The 20,697-nt window shown below is 45.9% G+C and overlaps 1 protein-coding gene across 1 annotated transcript; it reads left to right on the top strand.

The window, feature by feature from the left end:
• The first annotated feature begins 12,019 nt into the window (after nucleotides 1–12,019).
• On the top strand, nucleotides 12,020–12,946 carry TAL2 (T-cell acute lymphocytic leukemia 2). Its single transcript, XM_015567203.1, has one exon. It carries the CDS (start codon nucleotides 12,234–12,236, stop codon nucleotides 12,549–12,551), a length of 318 nt encoding a protein of 105 aa, XP_015422689.1. The 5' UTR covers nucleotides 12,020–12,233; the 3' UTR covers nucleotides 12,552–12,946.
• Nucleotides 12,947–20,697: the final 7,751 nt, after the last annotated feature.

Raw genomic sequence — 20,697 nt, 5'->3', positions numbered from 1 at the left:
GATGGGCTCAGTAGAGATGCTAAATTCTGGGTCTGAATCCGTCCTCCTTTCCCTGTTGACTGTTCACCTCTGCAGGCTCTCATCTCCAAAGGGCAAAGAGGAGCTGTTGTAGTTGTTCTAGGAGCACAATTCATGCTGAGAAGTGCCTCCTTGTCCCCAGCCTGCCTGCCTGCTACCCTCTCTGGGTCATTCCGGACTACTAATCAGGCCTGGCCAACTCCATCTGCTTTCCACTCTTCCCCATGTCAGAGCTCAAGCAGGGGCCCTGGCTGGTGGGACCCGGGCCAGCCTATAACGCCTGCCGGGATCATCGGGGTGGCAGGTGGGAGGTTGTATCATGTCAGTGCAGTCGGCTGCAGCTACAGTGTGAGTCTCAGAATTGGGTCTGAAACCCCAGCTTGTAGCCTACTTATTTCAGGCAATTTTCAAAGAAACTGAATCCCCACCAGCTGGAAAAGATGCATTGCTCTTGGCCAGTGCAGAAGTCTAAGTGCCGTGGAAAGCCAGGTGAGAAGTGGTGGGGAATCAGGATTTCCTCTGCAGGTTTTTTATTGGTTAGACTTGAGGCAACATCTTCTAGTTTTTCTAAGAAGCCCCAGTGAAGCTTCCGGAAAACATCTGCTGGCTTGGAAGGGTAAGGGAGACCGGCCCGCATCCCCTGGGGCCGTGTGTGTTTGGTTTGGGATTTGTCAGTGTGGAAAGCTGAAGGCTCTGGGCAGCTCAGGCCTGGCAGATTTCCCCCACCTGCCCGGAATTCAGCCGGGGGGGGCAGAATCCCGCCCCCCAAACCCAGTCCTGCACCTCCAGTCTCCAGACCCTGGTGCTGTGGCCTTTATTTCAAGTCTGGTCCCCAGGGGGCTGAAAGCGGTATGAGGACAGCTGATAAGCCTGACAGTTATTGACTTTATGGGGCGCATTCAATGAATTTACTTTCTGCAAGGAGGCTGCTCTCTTATCTGCTGCCCACAGAGCATCTAAATCCTCATCTCGGGACCCATTGATGAGTGATGTCCTACACAAAGACCAGAGAATAAAGAGGGAAAGGGGAGTTGCACCCCACCCCTTTCTTTTCTCTAGTACCTGGTCCTGGTCCCATCCCCCTTTCTTTCCAACTGCCTTTAGATTTATTGGCTGGAAAGAGAAGCGCTCACAGCTCCCCACCTGCAGAGTCAAGGCCAAGACAGCCTGGGCCTGAGAGCCTCAGCAGCTGGGCACACCCAGGGCTGTCCGACCCTCCAATTGGTAACTATGGGAAGAAAAACTCACTCACTCAGATCAGTTATATGCTGCAATAGTCAGCATTTGCTCTGGACAGATATGCTCGCCTGGCCTCAGCACCAGGTGTCTTGATGGGGAAATGTGTGTGCATGTGGGTGTTACCAAGGGGTCCTGGGTCTGGGGGGCTGGAGAGTAGAAATTAATTGTAAAAAAGACCCTTAAAAGGTAACCAAGAGAAGCTTTTCTTTCCCCTCTTTGACACCTCCCTCATCCAGTCCAGGGCTCTGTTTGCATCACATAGTGGGAAGAAATAGATGCCTCTTAGTACCACAGGGCCCAAAGCAACTGGAGGGAGAGAGGTGGGAGGCAAGATGCTGGGTTGGGCAAATGAAAGTGCCCTTTGGAGCTAATTAGAGGCAGGTATTCAGATTCCCCATCTAGCTTTTGAATAGTTTTTCTGATAATAAAAAAGTAAAACTATTTATTGAGCAACTACATGTTTGATAGATGCCTGTTAATAAGATTTTTAAGCATTTGTTCCAAATAACTAACTTTACAGACATTAACTCAATGTGCACATTTACCCATGAAGCTGGTATTATTTCCAGTTTACAGCTGAGAAAACTGACACTGGGAGAGGCAACTTGCCCAGGATGACAGCTGGTGTTAGAGCAGCGATTCAAACGCTGGTCAGTCTGACTCCACAGCCACGCCAAAGAAAGGCCTTTTCTTAGTGACTGCACTAAACCACCTCCCACTTGGTGTTTCTCAATACTTTATTCCACTGAATACACAGCAAATCAATGAGTAGTTCCTATTCCCAATCAAACTGGCTCCTAAAAATATAGAGGATTGATTTAATGGATGTGTATAAAAGGCATTTTATTTTCAAAACAGAGGATATACCTCTTTTACTATTACCTATGGAATATTCATGAAAGTTGATCATGTTTTACCAAAAAGAAAATCTCAATAAATTTCCTAAAGCAAAAAATATTCGGGGCATATTTTTGACTACAGTGCAGTACAATTAGCAAATGGTTACCAAAAAATACAACAATAAGCAAGTGTAAAAAACAAACACCACTTTCTAAAAGAAAATTTAAAATAAACAACAAATGCTAGAAGCGAATGGCAAAGATAACTGCAAATGGAAACACAGACTGACATGGAAGGTATATCAGAAGAAAATTCAGAGTCCAAAATGCTTTTCTTACTGAATAAGAAAGAAGGCAGATTAGTAAAATAAACACTGAATCTAAGAGTGGGAGGTGGAGAGAGAACAAAATAAACATAAGCAAGTGAGAAGGAGCATATTTTATAAAGATATAGTGGAAATTAATGCCTTAGAAAAATCATAAAAATGATGAATCACAGGGGTAATTCTTAAAAGAACAATAAAATGTACCAGCTTCTGCAGAGCTAATCAAGAATAGAGAAGTCATGAACGCAGAACATGAAGAATGAGAAATGTAGTAACACAAATACAGAGGCTTTATTTAAATCATCAAATTACTGTATGTAACACTTTATTAATGGTTCTGAAAATATCAACGTAGCAAAATTGCCTTAAGAGGTAAGACACGTCAAGGAACAAAACCTACCTAAAAGGATTTACTAGTAAATTCTATTAATGAGCTAATTGCCCAGCCAGCATGGCTCAGTGGTTGAGCATCGACCTGTGAACTGGTGGTGGTGGGGGGTTGGGGGGTTACTGTTCAATTCCTGGTCAGAACATATGCCCAGTGTGGGGTGTGCAGGAGGCAGCCAATCAGTGATTCTCTCTCATTGTTGATGTTTTTATCTCTCTCTCCCTCTCCCTTCCTCTCTGAAATAAATAAAAATATATTTAAAAAAATAAACCAGCTAGTTCGTGTGATTAATAAACTGAGGGATGCAGACACAATCGGTGCAGAGAAGGAATGGATAGATGGGTGGGTGGAGAGAAGCACTGGGGCCTGGACAGGCAGAACTGGAGAATGTAAAGGGGCTAAGAATGAGCCGGGGGGAAGGGAGTTTTAAGACTGGGTGACCTCCCGCCAAACAGCCATGGCCCACAACCTTCTGGGCTGACAGAATCCCCTCTGAAAGCCTCAGGGTTGGTCCTCCCTGAAGCTGACAAGCCGTGCACACAGGACTAGAGGTCCCGTGTTCACAGACTCCTCCAGACAGATCAATTAAGCCAGAAAAGCCAGATCCTGACAATGCCCAAGCCCTCCTAGGTCTAGGGATCTGCCCTTCCCTCCCCAGGAGCCCGCAGGTGCAGTCTCTCGAGGGGGCAGTGAGAGCCATGAATAGTAAAGGTTTTAGCTCAAGCACACTGGGGCATTTAGCTGCCCGGACCTAATCCCCCATAATCGGATTATGTAAATTCCTACTTCAACCCCATCCCTTGCAGGACCCAGTCTTGAGCTCTCCACACTGGGAGACAGGATAGAGAGGACCCGTTACTCTGAAGAGTCACTGCTAGTGGGATGGTGCATCAGAATCGTTCCCCACGTTAAAGACTGTGAAACCAGCGATCATACGAAAGACAGTGAGCAAAACACATGTCAGCTGTGGTTCCAAGGTGCCAACATAACTGTGCTCCTTTCTCTGTAGCTCTCACCCTCTCTCAGTCCTTACCCAGCTGTACACACAGATCTTATTTCATAGCTTATTGTTTCAGTTCGGATCTGATCTTGCTACTCAGTTGCCACAATCCATTTTTTTTATAGCTGTAGACTGTGCCATTAAGATCCTATATTACCTCACAGGTGTTTGCTAACATGAAAGGTAATATGTGTTCTTGGTGCAAATTCTACCTAGAGCCCTGGCAGAGCTATGATACAGTAGCAGGTGGGAAAGCATGGGCACCGCGAGGCAGCAGTGCCCTCCACAGCAGAGGAGGCAGAGAGGACGGCTCGGCGGTGTTTACTGCACATAGTAGGTTGTAAAGGCCCTTTTGTGCCGATGGACAAAGTGACCGGTTAATTCTCTCCAACCTCCCCTCCAATCCATTCTTTGCCACCAGAATGAGCTCTGTAGCCAGTGTAAACCTAAACATGCGACTCCCGTGTTCGAGGCACACGGTTGCCTCCACTTGGGCGCCTCCACATGGACTGCCCTCTCCCCCACTCCTACACGTGTCCTTCCTGGTTAGCCTCCCCACCCAGCCTTGGGTTCTGTGCCCATTTCCCACCTTCTCTAGACCACGCTCTGTGCATTCGGGACCTCTGAGTTTCTGCTCAAATGGCCCTGATTTTGTTTTGAGAGCCTGCACAGGGCTCTTCCTGAGATCCGTGTGAGCTGGGAGACCGCATCCCATACACAGGGCCTTTTACAGAACTGGAGGGGAGGGGAAAATGGGGCTGAGGATGGGTCAGGAACCTGCATTTGTACCCTTGTCCCGAGTCCCACAAATGTCAGGCAGCCCTGCCAAAGGCCTAGCTTAAATGCCACCCCTCCCACAAGCCATTTCTGATCCTCCAGCTATTGATCTTTTGCCATCGACACCCCTACAGTGCTAAATTCATTGCCTGCTTGTTTTCCTCACTTAATGCTTACACGTCTATCATTGTCCCCATTTTAGAGATGAGGAAACAGAGGCAGGGAGAAGTTACATAATTTGCCTGGGATCACACAGGTGGGTAGACCAGGGGTTTCAACTCAGGTATGCAACTTCAGAGTCCTGTGTTCTTATCTACTACACTGTGGTGTATTTGTGCATTTATTATGTCAAATCCTATGCTGGGTCATTCAGAGAGGGTGATGGCTAGAAATTCATTACTAATCCATTTCATTAACCAACCAACATTTGATGAATGTCTTTTCACTAGGGCTGGGCAGGAGACAGCAAGACAACGATGTATAATGTTACTAAATGAAAATGAGTGACAAGGAGAAGAATATAGCAGGGCAGGAGGATGAAGAGTGCTTGTGGGTGGTGTGATGGTGCAATTTCAGATATTGCTGTCAGAGAGGAAACCTTCCCTGAGAAGGTGACATTGGAGCAAAGACCTGAGGAACAACAACTCCCTGAGCGCAGGAACGTGTCTGTTTTGTTTGAAGCTGTGCCATGGGAGGCACTCCATCGTACTTTGTTGGGTGAATGAAGGGAAGTGATGGAGGAGGCTATGCGGATAACATGGGGGAGAATGTTGTAGGCAGAGAAAACAGTGCAAAGGCCCTGAGGCGGGGGGGTATGTGGTGTGTTCCTCAAACAACAAAGGCCAGAATGGCTAGAGCTGAGAAAACACAGAAGAGAAGGAGCAGAGAGGTCAGGTAGAGGCTGTCTTCAGAGCCACTGTGAAGACCTGAGTTTGAGTCTCAATGAAATGTAGAGACACCCAAGGGTTTGAGCAGAGAAGTGGAATCGGACTTGAGTTTTCACAGCATCATTCTGGGTGATGCCGGACAGTAGACGGAAAGAAGCAACTGCAGAAGCAGAAAGGCCACTGTGATAGCCAGGTCCTGCTCCGGGACCCTGAAAGCTGACGAATATACCTGGGAATCCGTCCAGTGCAGTGACTACCTTCGTTGTGCCCCTTACTCTCCTTCGGTGCTTAGTAAAAAAAACTTGAATTACAGCTCCCATCCGCAGAACACCTGGTCTGGTGAGTCTGGATTGTGGTTGTTAAGATCTGCCTGCCCTCAAGCCTTGATTCCGGAGCGAGTGGTCCTCGGAGCGCAGCTGGAGACGCGCTGGAACTTAAATAGTTCACATCTGATGCATTAACCACCGGGTACGCCTTCCCGCGGCTGTGGGCGTCGGAGAGGGTGGGTAAGCTGCACGCAGGGCCTCTAGCTGGCCTAGGTGAGGGGCGGGACCCCTCCTGCCCTGAGCTTTCACAGAGCGGGGTTCTCCTTCCGCCTCTACCCCCTTTCCAGGGCACAGGGAGGGCTGGTCCTGGGAGAGGGAGGGTCGTGGGCGCCGCTGGGGCGGGGCTCCTGGGCGAGCGGGGCTCCGCAGCCCCGAAGGCCAGTCCCAGACGCACTCGTCCGGAGGGCAGGAGTGTGGAGGCGACTGGGTAGCAGCCACCAAGTCAACTGGGTGAGAAGACCTGGGGCTCTGGGCAGGGCCGGGCGGTGGCGCGGCTCCGGGAGCCTGCAGGCGGGGCGGCTTTGCTTGGATACGCGATGCCGGGGACAGACACCCCAGAGCACCCAGGTAGCTCGTGTGCAGAGGAGAGCGGCTCCCGGACACCTGGCAGGTGCGGAACTTTAGCAGGACAGGCTTTCCTGGACGCCGGAACCACTGGCTCGCAAGGCAGGGCTGCAGCTGGGGGAGCAAAGGTTATAAATAGAAAAGGGGGGAGGCTGGGAAGTGCAGCGGACAAGGGCAGCAGGTTGGGCGGGGCGCGCATTGGAACAGGTGGCTCTCCCGGTGCCCACCGGAGGCTGGCATTCACAGTAAATGAACTTATTTAGAGCATCAACATGCGGAGTTGTCTAATGAGAGTAGTAACCTGCATAATCATATGTATTCTGGTTTTTATATTACGTGTAAAGGTTATAAACAGTGTATATGTGCACGCCAAACTGGCTACTGCTGTGGAATGAGATTAGGGAGGTAGGTAGGGATAGAGACTGCCATTTATTTTATTTTATTTATTTATTTTGCTTTATGAACTTGTGTACTGCTTGATCATTTTCCTTAAATGAGCATATATTACTTCTACAAACATCACCAAAGGCAAATTTTAAATTACATAATTTATGTCCATGCATACATTATGCTAATAAACCTAATGTGTTATAAAGCAAAGCACGTGCGTTATTATATATGTCTGTGCCTGGTGTTGGACGTTGGGCATCTCCCACAAAGGCAACTCTATAGACCACCCTTCGTCTCTTTCACTTACTGTCAGGAGAAAGTTAAAAAAAAGAGGCAGATACAGGACCAAGGGCCAGGAGGAGAAGTGTAAAGTCTCAGGGAAGAAGAGCCCTAAGTGTCTGAATGGCTGGACAGGCCACCGTGGGCGTGTTGGCCGGGTGCCTTGTCGCATATTTTCTGCTTGACGTGGGCTGTGTGTCCCGGAACCACCAGCATGAAAAGCAGCAGCTCCTATTTTGGACATTAGTCACCTTCTCTGGGGGCACAATTGTCGTCACTCTTTTCTCTGGTGACAATATAAACACAGGTTTGTTTTCTGTGACCTTCCTCCTGCCCAGGCACTCCTGGCGGGGTCCATTCAGGGGTGTGTAGATAGAATTTGGGGGTTCTATATATTTAGTTGGGAAAAAGTTACATCTTTCTTTCCACTTACCTTTTGTCTAAATGTAACCTCTCCTTTGCTGATGCATGGGGGCAGTAAACTGCAGTGGTATTAGCAGTACTGGTGACTTTAGAAATCATAGATACTTTCATGTTACAGAGGTTGCACATCTTTTGAAAAACATCATTTACATATCACTATGCATAAATTATGCTAATAAAACTAATGTGTTATAAAGTAAAGCACATGCGTTATATATAAATGTAAAATTATTTTAATAACTATTAAGGATAATTGGTTATTTGATGGGTCAATGTATTTTAAGTGATGCACTTAAAATCGTTATTCTGAGAAGAGAACCAAAGGCTTTTTACTTTATGTGTTGAAAATCATTATTCTGAGACAGCTCCCTCAGACTGCCAGAAGTTTCCATGGCACAAAAAAAGGTTATGCACCCGGACCCAGCAGGAGTCAGTGGTGACACAAATGCATAAACACCCAGGCTTGGGACACAGGCTCTGCCACTGATTCCCTGTGCGACCTGGGACAAAATTCTCCACCCCAGTTTGATCCTGTGGCATCTGGCATATATTTTTTTAAGCTTTTAGCTTATTCTGAAATCAAGATTAGCAGCAGTCAGTCCTCACAACTAGAAAAAGACTAAATAAAATTTAAAAATTTTAAATTAAATGTATTGGGGTGGCATTGGTTTCATGTGTACAGTTCTGTGATACATTATCTGTATATTGCATTGTGTGTTTACCACCCAAATCAGGGCTTTTGTAATTTTCCAGTGACCTCCGCTTTGAGTTTTTCCAGCTTGTTAAATCTTTGATTTGTATTTCCCCCTATGGAGAAGGAGGGGGACACACTTGAGGATAAATCCACAAGTAATTATGCAGCACCTCCTGGGATGGCAAGCCTCGTTTCAGAAGCTTGTCCCCCTCTGTCTGTTTCTGGCACAATAGAATGGAGCTCTCTTAGGAGAGAACACCAGTTAGTTTATCCTGCCTAATCTTTTTCTTGCCCACTTTGAAAAGAACCCCCATGGGCCTGAGTTGACTTAGTGAATGAGCTAAACCCTCTTTTGACAAGAGAAGCTTGAAAATAACTTTGTTCCCATAGTCCTGGCTAAGCAGCCAGCCTTGCCAGGAGAAAACATGACGGGTTTCTTTCTATCTTAAAATCCTCCTGATTTAGGTTCAAGCTTTCAGTTTTAGGTACAGGTGGGCACAGTTCTGACAACACTCATATTTTCATGGTGGGACCAACGGCCAGGGTGTTTAGAAGTGGCTTAGGTTAGATCATTGGCAGTACGTGGGTGTCATGGTATTTCAGAACAGAAAGTGGGGGTCGGCTGGTCCACCCCTTTAGTTGGAAGGATATGTGGGCTGCCTGGAAGCCCCCCGAGGGCCTGGTTCAGGGCTGTTTCTCTGCTACAGCAGTCCCTGCGCCTCCCTCTCCATGTCACACAGGCAGTGGCTGGCTCCTCCATGTCCGGCTGCCAGCACAGTGTCTGGCACATAGTGTCGGTGACTGCTGATGCCAAAGCTTGGAGGGCATAGGATTGTAACTGGACCATGGGTCCACATGGGAGTGTCTCTGCAGAGCGAGGACATGGACCTACGTGGCTGGTGGAGAGAGCCTGAAGCCTGCCATGCGCTGCCAGGGTTTCATTCACCACCAGGTTCCCGGCCCAGCACTGGACTCTCCAACCCGGACAGGGCAGGAACGGCAACCAGAACCTGGCTGGGACATGTCCCGGGGCCTGCAGATGATTGACAAACGCCAGGCTCTGGAGGAATGACACTTCTCATCTGTGTAGGGAGGAAAGCCCTCGTGTTTATTAAGTGCCTGTGTGCTAGGCACATGGTGTCTCACTGATATCCTTATATACTTCATAGAGGATCTCACTTAGTTCTCACAACAAACTGAGGATGGCTTTATTTCTGTTTTCCAGAAAAGAAAACTGAGGCTTAAAGAAGTTAACAGATTTTCTCAGAGTCATATAACTAGGGAGTTGGGAGCTGAGATTCAAAGCCAGGTCTTTCTACATCAAAACCCATAAACTTAGTTTTTTTCTATTGTGAGGCAAATAATATATGAATACTTTATTATAAAAAATGTAAAATAATACCAAAGTATACAGAATAAAACCCACAAGTCTCCTTTTTCTATCTCCCCCCAACCCACTCTCCTCCCCTTGAGGAAGTCCTGTTGACGATTTGGCCTGAATCCTTCCAGGTATTTAGCTCTGTATCTACACATGCTCGCGCGCACACACATATATTTATACACTCTTATACAGTGAGATAAATATATAAATAAAGCTATTGTAGCTGTTTCATTAGGAAAAAATAAATTACAATGAACATTTTCTTTTCTCTGTTTTATTGGTAGGGATCATTGTAATCGTTTAACATTTATTGAGCACTTACTGTGTGCCAGACATTGCCCTACGGTATCATTTGATGTGGCCTCACAGTTGCCCTTCACTTCTGAGGCATTTGAAGCACAGAGAGGTTAAGCGATTGCTCAAGGTCACACAGCTAGGGGGCGTAGAGGCAGTAGCCAAACCAGGGTCTGGCTCTGGAGCCTGTGCTTTTAACCATCACACGGATGCCTCCACCACTGTCTGACTCCTACAGAGTCAGGGCTTGGTGGTATCAGAGTGCTTGTCCCAATGAGCTGGGATCCTCCTCATTTGGTTCCTATGAAGCATACTGTATAGTGGGATAACTTCTGGAACATGTCCCCCTCCCTAGGCCACCCCAGCAACGTCTACAAAACTCTTCCTGCAACCAGCGCTGTTTACATGTGAGCGTAGCATGAGTTAGAACACAGAAACCATGCCTGGCACAAGGCAAGTGCTCTGTCTGCTCTAATTTTTCCTTTCTGTGTAGTTCACAGGTTGTCTTCATATGCGGTATTTCATTTATTCCCTACAACAACCCTCGGCAGAGAGAATGGTACCGTTAACCTACCTGGTAGCGGAGGAACTGAGGCCCATGAACTGACAGGGAGCGCCCCAGGGCTGGTTAGTGTTTGGTGCTGTGACTAGAACACCCCCCGGTGAGGGAAAGAATGGCGTACCCCTTCTGTTTTGTCCTGCTGTGCCTTCCTCTACGAGGGCAGGTATCTGATATGTGAATACACTGCTTCCTCATTAAGCAAAGTTTTGCAAGGCGTCAGTGTTCTGATTCGGAGAATAGAGCATTGGCTCTCAACGTTGACCACACACTGAGTTCACATGGACGTACGTGGCTTGGCTCTCACATTAAGGACGACCTTGAGTTGTATTTGCATTGACTGAAGTTAGCGACAGCTTCAGCTGCAGGTCCTCGTTCTGTATTTTGAATTTAATTTAAAAAGGTCAATAAAAGGGACCTTCCTTATAAAAAAACAAAAAGGTCTGTCACTTGCAACTATAGACGCTTATGGCGTACAGCTGGTTAAGGATCGGACAGCAAGCTTGGTTATAGAAGAACAAGATATCACCCTCAAGAATAATTCAATAGCCCACAAGTCATTTTACTGATAAATATATTTATTATTTTGTTGTATGTGGTCATCAACACTTTTATAGTAATTACTGTGTGTCAAGCACTGTGATCGGTGATTTACAAATATTTCATTCTCCTAAGGGCCTTTGCTTACCACTACGGGCTGAAGGACTTCAGTGAGGAGAGAGTATGGGGGGCTCTGGGGTGGAATGGATGGCTTCATAGAAAGGGAGGATTTGAGCTGCTCTTTAAAGAATGTGTAGAAATAGGCCAGGAGAGTGAGGAGGGAATTCAAGGCACAGAGAAAGGCAGGTGTAGAGGAGTGGAGTTGGAATATTTGTTACTCTCTGTGGGAACAGGAATGGCCAGCCGATGGCAGTGAGCCAAGAGCACCCAACTGTCGAGGTTTGAGCTTTGGCTAGTTTGCTGATGCATCAAAACGTTCCCACTGATGCATGTCAATCCAAATCACATGGGAAAAGGGGTCATGTTTCTAAGAGTTAAAAATGGCACAGTAATTTTTGGCCATATGTGAGGATAATCACTCCCCCTGGGTTGGAGAGGTCACAGGAATGGAGCCCTGGGGAGGCCTGCATACCTTCTACAGCATCCATGCCAAATCATCACCCCCATATGCTCCTGGCCTTTCTTCTTTTGTCACCCTAAATACCCCCACTTCTGTTCTTCATACAACAGGCTTTCAAGACTCTTCAGCACCCTGTTCACCCTCCTCTAAATGTGGTCCACTCTGGATATTGTAGTTCTTATGCTGTGGGGTCCAATCCTCCAGGGGAGGGCTGCCAGCTAAGAGCAGAGATGCATTCTATTTTCATCATCCCAAATATTGTATTATTCATGAAACAGGACCACAGCTTTTTTAAAAAAGAATCTATATCTAACTTCCTATTGACTAAATATATATTTTATTATTCAAACCTATGCATGTACTATTCAGTTCTATATTGTACCTGACTCCAAAAAGTTAGGAAGAGTACATTATGGAAGAAGCAATGAGGTTATTGGGTTAGAAATAACCTTGTAACTGGATGGGGGTATTGGGATAAAATAACCTTTAAAACAGGAAGAAAAAGGCCAAAGGGGGTTGTTCTTATCTTGCCTTTTCTTCTGCCACGTTTTCTTCCCTTCTCAAAAGGAGGATTCAAAAAAACCTGAAAATGAGGAAATTAATTTCCTAAAATCTGGGTCAGGAAGATCACACATCTCACGTTTTGGCAGAACACGTGCTACCCACCAGGCCTCTTACAAGGTGTTGGCCCTCGGGGCCCTTTCTCTTTCCCCGGCCAGGACCTCAGACATGACTGGGAAGATCTTCACCAACACCAGGGAGCGGTGGAGGCAGCAGAATGTGAACAGCGCCTTCGCCAGGCTGAGGAAGCTCATCCCCACGCACCCTCCCGACAAAAAGCTGAGCAAGAATGAAACGCTTCGCCTGGCAATGAGGTATATCAACTTCTTGGTCAAGGTCTTGGGGGAGCAAAGCCTGCAGCAAACGGGAGTGGCAGCCCCGGGCAACATTCTGGGACTCTTCCCCCAAGGAACCCCCCTGCCCGACAGGACTCTGCTCAGTGACTACCAGGTCCCTTCACCTGGCCCCAGCCACCATGTCCCTTAGTGCGGCACTGACTCATCACCCAGGGAGACACTTGTTCAGAAGTCACTGCCATCAACAGCCTTTGGCATGTTACAGAGTCACCTTGATGAATAATTTGTGAGGCAGGAATTTAAGCGTCACAGGAGGTGGCTCAGGGACAGCTGCCAGGAGCCAACTGGAGGCCATGAGGAATGTGGCTTTGGAATGCGGCCTGTTTCTGTCTATTTCATGTGTCCAACATCTACGTGAGATGTCGTCTGAAGAAAAAACAATTACTCAATATGTTTTCAGTTATAAGCAAGATGAGTCGAAACGCACATTTCAGATGAGTAAAAAATGCTTCCCTCCGAACATTTTTAAAATATATATATTTTTATTGATTTTAGAGAAGAAGAGAGAGGGAGAGATAGAAACATCAATGATGAGAGAGAATCATTGACTGGTTGCCTCCTGCACGCCCCACACTGGGGATCAAGCCTGCAACCCAGGCATGTGCCCTTGACTGGAATCAACCCTGGAACCCTTCATTCCGCAGGCCAATGCTCTATCCACTGAGCCAAACCAGCTAGGGCCCTCAGAACATATTTTAAAGTTTCTTTTGAAAAATGTAGTGTGTTGATCAAGGGGAAACAAAACAAGTCTTCAGGTTGGCTCTTGCAGGAAAACAATCCTGGAGGCTTGTGGGAAAATCTGTGGAGAAAAGACCCTCCTGACATGGGAGGATTACAGGAATGCAACAGACACCTATGGGAGAGCTCTGCATCCTTTATCGCTACAGAAGTGGGAGGTGTTACTGCCATGAGCCATTCCCATATAGGTTATCTCCAAAGCCAAATGGTGGGTTATATTTGTGAGAGGCAAGGACTTGATCATTTATGAATTAGAGTTCCTAGTTTTCTTATGAAAAACAGCTGAAATAGGTTCTCTAACCCCTCAGTTTCACATGTCAGGTATTAATACTTCTAATTCAGCCTGAGTTACTGCTGATTTAAGACCTGTAAAATTCAAATATAATTATAAAAATCCAAACATTACCATTTAACGACTCATTTAACAGAGAGCTTAGTTTAAACAAAAGATTAAAGCAGACAATAGGACTGTAATACCAGACTCTAATGAATTAATGAATTTGGAGTTTGTCTTCCCAGCTATGGAGCATTAGCTCAGTCTTATGTTGGGAGGGGTGGTACCCACAGGCCAATGGAACAGTGTGGATTTGGCATAACTCATCATCACTTGCCAACCTGATGATGCTTGGATTCAGAGATGAACCCCATAACTGAGCCCAGAATACAAATGATGTCATTTGATTGTCTCTGGGACATTTTATTTCCCCAAAGTTCTTGATGGTACATTGGTTTTAAAACCTTCTGAACCACCAGTAGGAAATTGATGGATTTGCAATTACAGCTTTCCAGTATACACAACAGAGGAGTTAAAATTTCCTGCCACTCTGGAAGGAAGATATTTGACTTATGAAAGGTTGAAATGAGCCCCGTTGGTTTGGTAATGAGAAGAAAACTGGATGAGGCCCCCTCAAAATCTCATTCCCCAAATGAGTAAGGCCGTTATGTCATTACACTCCATGCAGCATTCACACTTGTAGCACGCTGTGTTTGTCAGAAGCAATGCATTTCCTTCTGGGTCCTTTCTTTAAACTGCACTCAGTGAACTTCCACCTGGACCCAGAATAGGAGGAGACACAAATGGGCATTTCTCACAAGCTTGGGGGGGGGACTTAAGTGTGTCCCCAAACTACCAATGGTGTGCTGATAGTTGTCAATTGAGCAACATTACTTATTCTCAGCTGGCATTAAATCAAAGGCACACTTTAGACAGTATTTTAATATTAGCTTCATTTTACCATGTTGCCGAGGACTCTAAACCTTGGCAAGGTAGCTGTAAGACTGGAGGCTAATTCAAAGATCACTCCATAGTCTTCCTTGGTGTCCAATACTTAGGGCTTGGTGATTGCAATAGTAAGAATTTATGGTTCGAACGTATTGTAGTTCACGGGTGGTACATCTTTTTATGGATCACTTGAACCCAACAGAAGAGTTTAGACAGATTATATCATCCATGCTACTCTGTTACTTGAAAACAAGTGTTTGGTCTGCTCCAGACACCACTGGAAACTTCTGGAAACTAGGTATAAACAAGTCCATTTATTTATTTAGGTCATTACGTTGGCTAATCTTCCTCCTCATGTGACAGAGGAGAAAACAGGTCCAGAGCATTTCAAAGTGACTTTGCAAAGGTCACATGGACAGTTAGTGGGAACCCCGTGCGTGCCAGTCTCCTGATCCAGCGCCCAGCCTTGCTACAGACTTGTTTGGTCACTAAGTATTTTAGGGTTGAAAACGGACCAGCACCTTATGATTAGGCTCCTCTCCTCTTCATAGTGCCCTGTAGCCTTCTTCTCTGCCTTTTTATTGAAATGGAATTGTTGTGCTTTGTAGAATGTGATTAGAAGTATCAGCCAAAGATTTTATCTGTTGTTTTGTGATATTTTTACCATTGATTCTAATTTACTTTTTAACTATTAATTTATTGAAAATAAATTAAGAAAAGAAAGTGTTCTCTTTTTTTTTCTTGTTAAAAAGAATTTTATAATTAACTAAGCTCATCCGCTCATTCACTCCACCCTCACAGCCAATCCTCTGGCTTTGAACCACCCCCCACCCCCACTGTCTTTAGTCAAGAAAAAAATGCTGTTCCCCAGCAGACCAGGACCTCGGCAGCCTGACCCCATTGTACCCTTCCCTTTACCTTCTAAGTCCCCTTCTAAGTCTAACTGTATGTGCTAATGAAACCATTTCACTTGATGGTCCCCAAACATGCCCCCCCCCAATACCTCTGACTCTCCCCCTGTGATTCCATCTGCTTGCATGAACGTCCCATTCTCACTTGTTTTACTCACCCCTCCATCTGCACCAAATTCCACTTGCTAAAATCTTTCCCGGCTGATCTGAAATACCACTCCTTCAGGAAGCTTGACTCATCTTAAACATCATCTCTGACACAAAGATTTCCTCCTAGATTTCCACCACTCCGGCTAATCTCTCCTTTCTTAGAATCCCCTTATGCACTTCATGGCCCTTATTTCCTCTACCCTGTGTTTCAGATACCTGTGCATATTCTGTCCCCCCGCTCCCAGCTAAGGTCTCCTCGACACTGTGGCAGTTTCTATCTAACATCTAATCCGCAAGACAGCCCTGTAAGTGACCTCACTTTCAAAATGTGGAAGCTATATCAGGACTGGCTCTGTTAAATGTCTTCCACTAGCTTCCCCTAAAAGATGACATTGATATGAAACTTGAACAGGCCGACTTTTACTGAGGAACCCAAAGTCTAAAGCTCTTCTTTAAGGTTTGTTTCCCATAATACCCTTCAGCACGGCCCTTGCAGCACCTGCCTCCTGAGGGTTCGTCACCCAAGCATGGCCTGAGATGACCAAACTACGTACAAGTGCTGCACAACAGGCTTTGTCCTTAAAAAGGCCAAAGATCTTTCATCTTTTCAGGGGTCTGGGAGAATGGACAGCTTAACTGCTGGCCCACAGGCCAAAGGTTAGTTAAAAGCCACATCCTTAAATTAAAAGGTCAAAGATAAGGAGGAAATCTAAACTCTTAATGGCAGTGCAAAGTGAGGGATTTAAAGTGGCAGGTGCTACGAAATGCCAAGGAATGAATGCAGTTGGAGGATTACAGGAAGCCAGGCCAAGGTCTCCTAAACTGAACATGCACTTCTGTGACTCTGGGAGTTTGCTATACGCAGGGACACTTTCCATTTTATTTTCTCTTTGTTGCTAACAATTTATCACAAAGAGATTTTAATGAAATTTTTACTAGATTTTTACACACACCTTGGTTAGGTTTGTAATCTGCCAAATAATGTATACTCTAGGAATTTAATTTCCAGAGCTCAAGAATTCCCTGGTAGTCGAATGAAGCAAGCCATTGAATTGCCTTTTCTGGAAAACTTTAAGCACAGGATTATTCAATATGATCAGACTAGAGGCCTGGGTCCTGGGTGCCGGAGGAAAACCGGTGCCACTCCGGCTGAGGCCGCCTTTACAGCACTCGCTGCTCCGGCCGGGGCCACCTTCAGTCTTCGCTCCGCTGCTTCTGCTTCATGCCTATGTATGCAAATTAACCGCCATCTTTGTATATCTCGCTGATTAGCCAATGGGAGGCATAGTGAAGGTACAGTCAATTTCAAGCTTTGTCTATTATTAGATTAGATAGGATACTTATACCCAAGTAATTATCCTTCTAGGAACCTACCATAAAGAAATAATCAGAATTATGGTCAAAGAATTATGCATATGGATATCTACTTCAGAATTATTTACATTGTAAATACAAGTAAAATAAAATTATAATAAGGGATCCAAGATTCGCTGAGTACTTACTGTATGCCAGGCTGTGCCAATAGCTTCCTGTGTATCAGCTCGCATATAACAGTGTTCCATTGTTAAGATTATGTTGATTAGATGTATTGTTCTCACTTCACGAATGAGGAAACTTTAGTGTAGGAGATTATTTAACTTGCCCAAGTTTCCACAGCAGAGCCAGAATTCGACCCCAGTCATTTTTACTCAGAATCACTGCTTTTCACAGACAGATTTAAAAAAAAAAAAATCTAAGTTCATAATGCCTTTTGACCCTCACCACCTTAATGGAACCTCGTGGACCAGGCATATTACCCAGTAACACTATTGGATAAACAAGCACAACCCTAAACAAACAAAGCCTCCTTTTCGGGAGGCTCGTTGCTGTTGGCACATCTTCCACTGCGCCGTGCAACCTAATTTCTGTCTGAGAGGATGGGACCCCCACCACTTCTTTGCATACTTTTTCCTTTATCACATAGTTCTTCAGGATAGATAACCCAGATCACCAGCCAAATTATTCTGTGATTCTCCCCCTCGGTCCCCTATATTTCAGTCATCGCCTACCTGCAGCAAGCACTTCTTTCACCAGAGGCTTCTATTCTTGGGGGCAGAAGAACATAGTGAAAGGCAGGCATGGCTTCAGAGCCCAGCCTTGTTGCTCACTCACTACATGACCTCAGGGGTGCCGCCTAGACTCCTTTAAGCCACAATCTCCCCACGTGTACACTGGAGCAAATATCTCCATGAGGTGGTTGCTATAAGTATCAAAGATGGCATTTATCTAACTCCCGGCACATAACAGGCTCTCGATGACTATGAATAACCCTTCTTTTTATGATTTCCTTCCCCATCTCCAGTGTGCCATCTTCAGGTCTGTTATGTCGCATGTCCAAGGAGGTGCATCATATACTCACGCACAGGGCAAAGAGCGTACTGGTCCCCAGCGCAGTCTTTTCTCTGTGCTGTTTCCCCTGTCCTTTCACCAGTATGTCTGTCCTTCCCAGTTTCTGTGATGGGGCATCTCTCCTCCTGGAGCCTAGAGCTGTGGTAGGCAGTTAGCCAGACACAAGCAGAGCAAGGGCAATGGGCCAGGGACAGATCACCAGGGTGGAAAGCCCCAGGTACCTAGCAACAGACAAATGTAGGGTGGGACCTTACCCCAGGGTGATCTTCTTCCCCTAGCATATCCTTGGTCATGTGGTTTGAACCCCCTGACCTTTACTCCTTAGAGATAACGTCTGAGCCTCAGTTGTACTTTAGCTCCAGGCCCAGAAAAGCAACAAAACCAGACCAGTAACGCCACAGCTGACCTCCAGATTAGTTGCATTGAATAATTGTTGTAATGTACCGCTCAAATCACACAAGGACACCTCAAGAAGTCGAATTAAAGAGTCACATTTATTGCAAATCCGGGACTATGGGGGGGCATTTTGCTCTCCTAAATCTCATAGTGATAAGATGGCCGAAACACCAGATTTATATAGGCGAAGATCACAAAGGTATTGATTACATCCCAGGGTTTGGAATGAGGAACCTTGTTCGCAAAAAAAGCTTGGCTGCAGATCTCTGGAGCCTAGGGAAGAAATTGAGTCTGAGGAGGCAGGTAGGAAAATAATTCCTATCTGCTCAAAGCTGAAGTAAGCACATAGAAACCTTAAGAATGAGAAGGGATCTGGAGGCCTGCTGTTCAGAAAAAAGGATAAGAAGCAGATCAGGAAAGGGCTGAGAAGCTCATTAGCTCTGAGAGACCTTGGGCTATGGGTAAAGCAGTTGTATTTCTATACCCCTTACGTATATGTCATCTTACGTAGACACAGTGGTTAAATGGCATAAGGAAGTGATTCAAGGTGTCCTCAGTCAGACAAGATGCTCTGCTTATTTTAGTAAAGGTTCCTTTTGAAAAAGTCTGACACTCTCAAGGGTATTTTACATCACAGTCAAGATATGGATGGAGAACATAACTTAGCAGTTTATGAAAAGACTATTACACCACGCCCAAGTAAAGATTTACCCAAACAATGCAAGAAAATATCTTCATAGTATATATCCCATATCAATTTTGATACTTTCATTAAAATATATTACCAGGTCCTTATTTGGGGGAGGGAACAGTGAAACACCAGCCCAGTACACACCTCAGCCTCCATCACTCTGGTCTTTCCTTTCTCAGGCTTCTGGTTGGCAGAGGCAGGACAGAGGGTGGAGGAGGAAAGAGGACGAGGTATTTCTTCTCCCCTCCCCTCCCTCTGCAACCAAAGCTCTTCTCAGGCAGCCCCTCTTCATGGCCACACCTTGCTGGGTTCCAGCAACACTGGGGACACCAGAGGACAGCAGGAGACTGAACCCGCCTTTACCAGCTATCTCTTTCTGGGGACCCAATTTTTGAGATAAGTTGTTCTGAATTTTTGTTTCTTGGTGTTGATTTTTCCTTCCTGTTTTTGGACCTTTCTTCCATGTAAGAAGGGCAAAATAAATCAACTGCTTGAAACTCAACATTTCCTACACACATAGATTGACATTCCATCCTTAGTTTTCAAAATAATGAGTTTCAGTTATACCCGTAAACTGTGCACAACAGAGAAAGGTGCACTCCGTCAAAAATGTCCCTGCTTCACCTACTACAAGCTGATTGTTGAGTTTTCCTTCCGTGGTTTCCAAAGAAGCACACATTACCCAAAGGCCTACTAGTAACACAATGGCCACCACCTAGCTTTCTTTTCCTCTCTTTCCAGAAATAAAGGAAAGATACAGACATCCCATTCAGAAAGTACTGAAATCAAACATCCAATGAACTTTGTTCCACACAAGTAAACCCCTTATCAGTCTCTTGCAGAGATTCTAAAACGCTTATCTCGATAGACCAGATTATGGGGCTGACCCACACTCAGTGCTGAGTAGGAATCAAATGGGCATTCTCTTCCGACAGCCACCCCCGCTTCGCCAATCCAATAAATCAATTAATGGGATGCAGAGCTGCTGTCTTGCCTTTCTCTTCCCCACGCTTACCACCCTGAGCTTCCCCCCAAATCCTCAGCGCCCCGTTTAATACCATCTGAGAGTCCTTATTTACAAGAGGCTTGTGCAGGTGCAAGCTTTCAGGCCAGCAGCACAGGCGCGATTGTGCCCTCTCCTTCCCAGCTCCGGGCTCCCCTCTTTGTGAGACACTTTTCTTTTCTCTGCTTTTCAGACCAAAGACGCCCCTCAGCAGCTAATCTAATCGGATTATGCTAATTTCTACTTCATGAACCCAAACAGCAGAACTAGATCTGCAGAGGGCTCAGGCCAGGAGGAGAGGCGCAAAGACTTTGTCGACTTAGTTGGTAAACCGAGCCCAGAAAAATGCAAAATGAAGGTCTGCCCTGTGGTTAGCCACACAAAGCCGCTGCTCGGGGCTCTCGACAGTTTAGAACAGAGAAAAGGCAGCAAGTGAGGGCACAAAGAGGGCCACAGTGGCAAGGCCGTTCTTCCCTCTTATAAAGTAAGGTTCCTCTTCTTCCTTCTTCCCAGTTTACTCCCATCTCCTCTCTTGGCTGACCAATATATGACTACATTTGGAAGCTGGAGCCTGTTGGTACAATTCCACAGACATTTATTGGCACCTCCTACCCTTTCAGGATGATGCTTGGCGCTATGGGCTGCACAAACGTGGCTAAGACTGCGTATTGCCTGCAGAATTTCTACTCTGGTGGGGAAAGACAGTTCGGGTACAGCCATCCGAAAACACCCGTGTCAGGCGATCGCGGTTTCCCTACTTGTTCTCTTTGCCTCGTG

This window comes from Myotis davidii, unplaced genomic scaffold (assembly GCF_000327345.1).
Source record: "Myotis davidii unplaced genomic scaffold, ASM32734v1 scaffold723, whole genome shotgun sequence".
In the NCBI taxonomy this organism is placed as follows: Eukaryota; Metazoa; Chordata; class Mammalia; order Chiroptera; family Vespertilionidae; genus Myotis; species Myotis davidii.
Note: the sequence above shows the minus strand (reverse complement) of the source record. Positions and strands in the feature narration are given on the sequence as shown.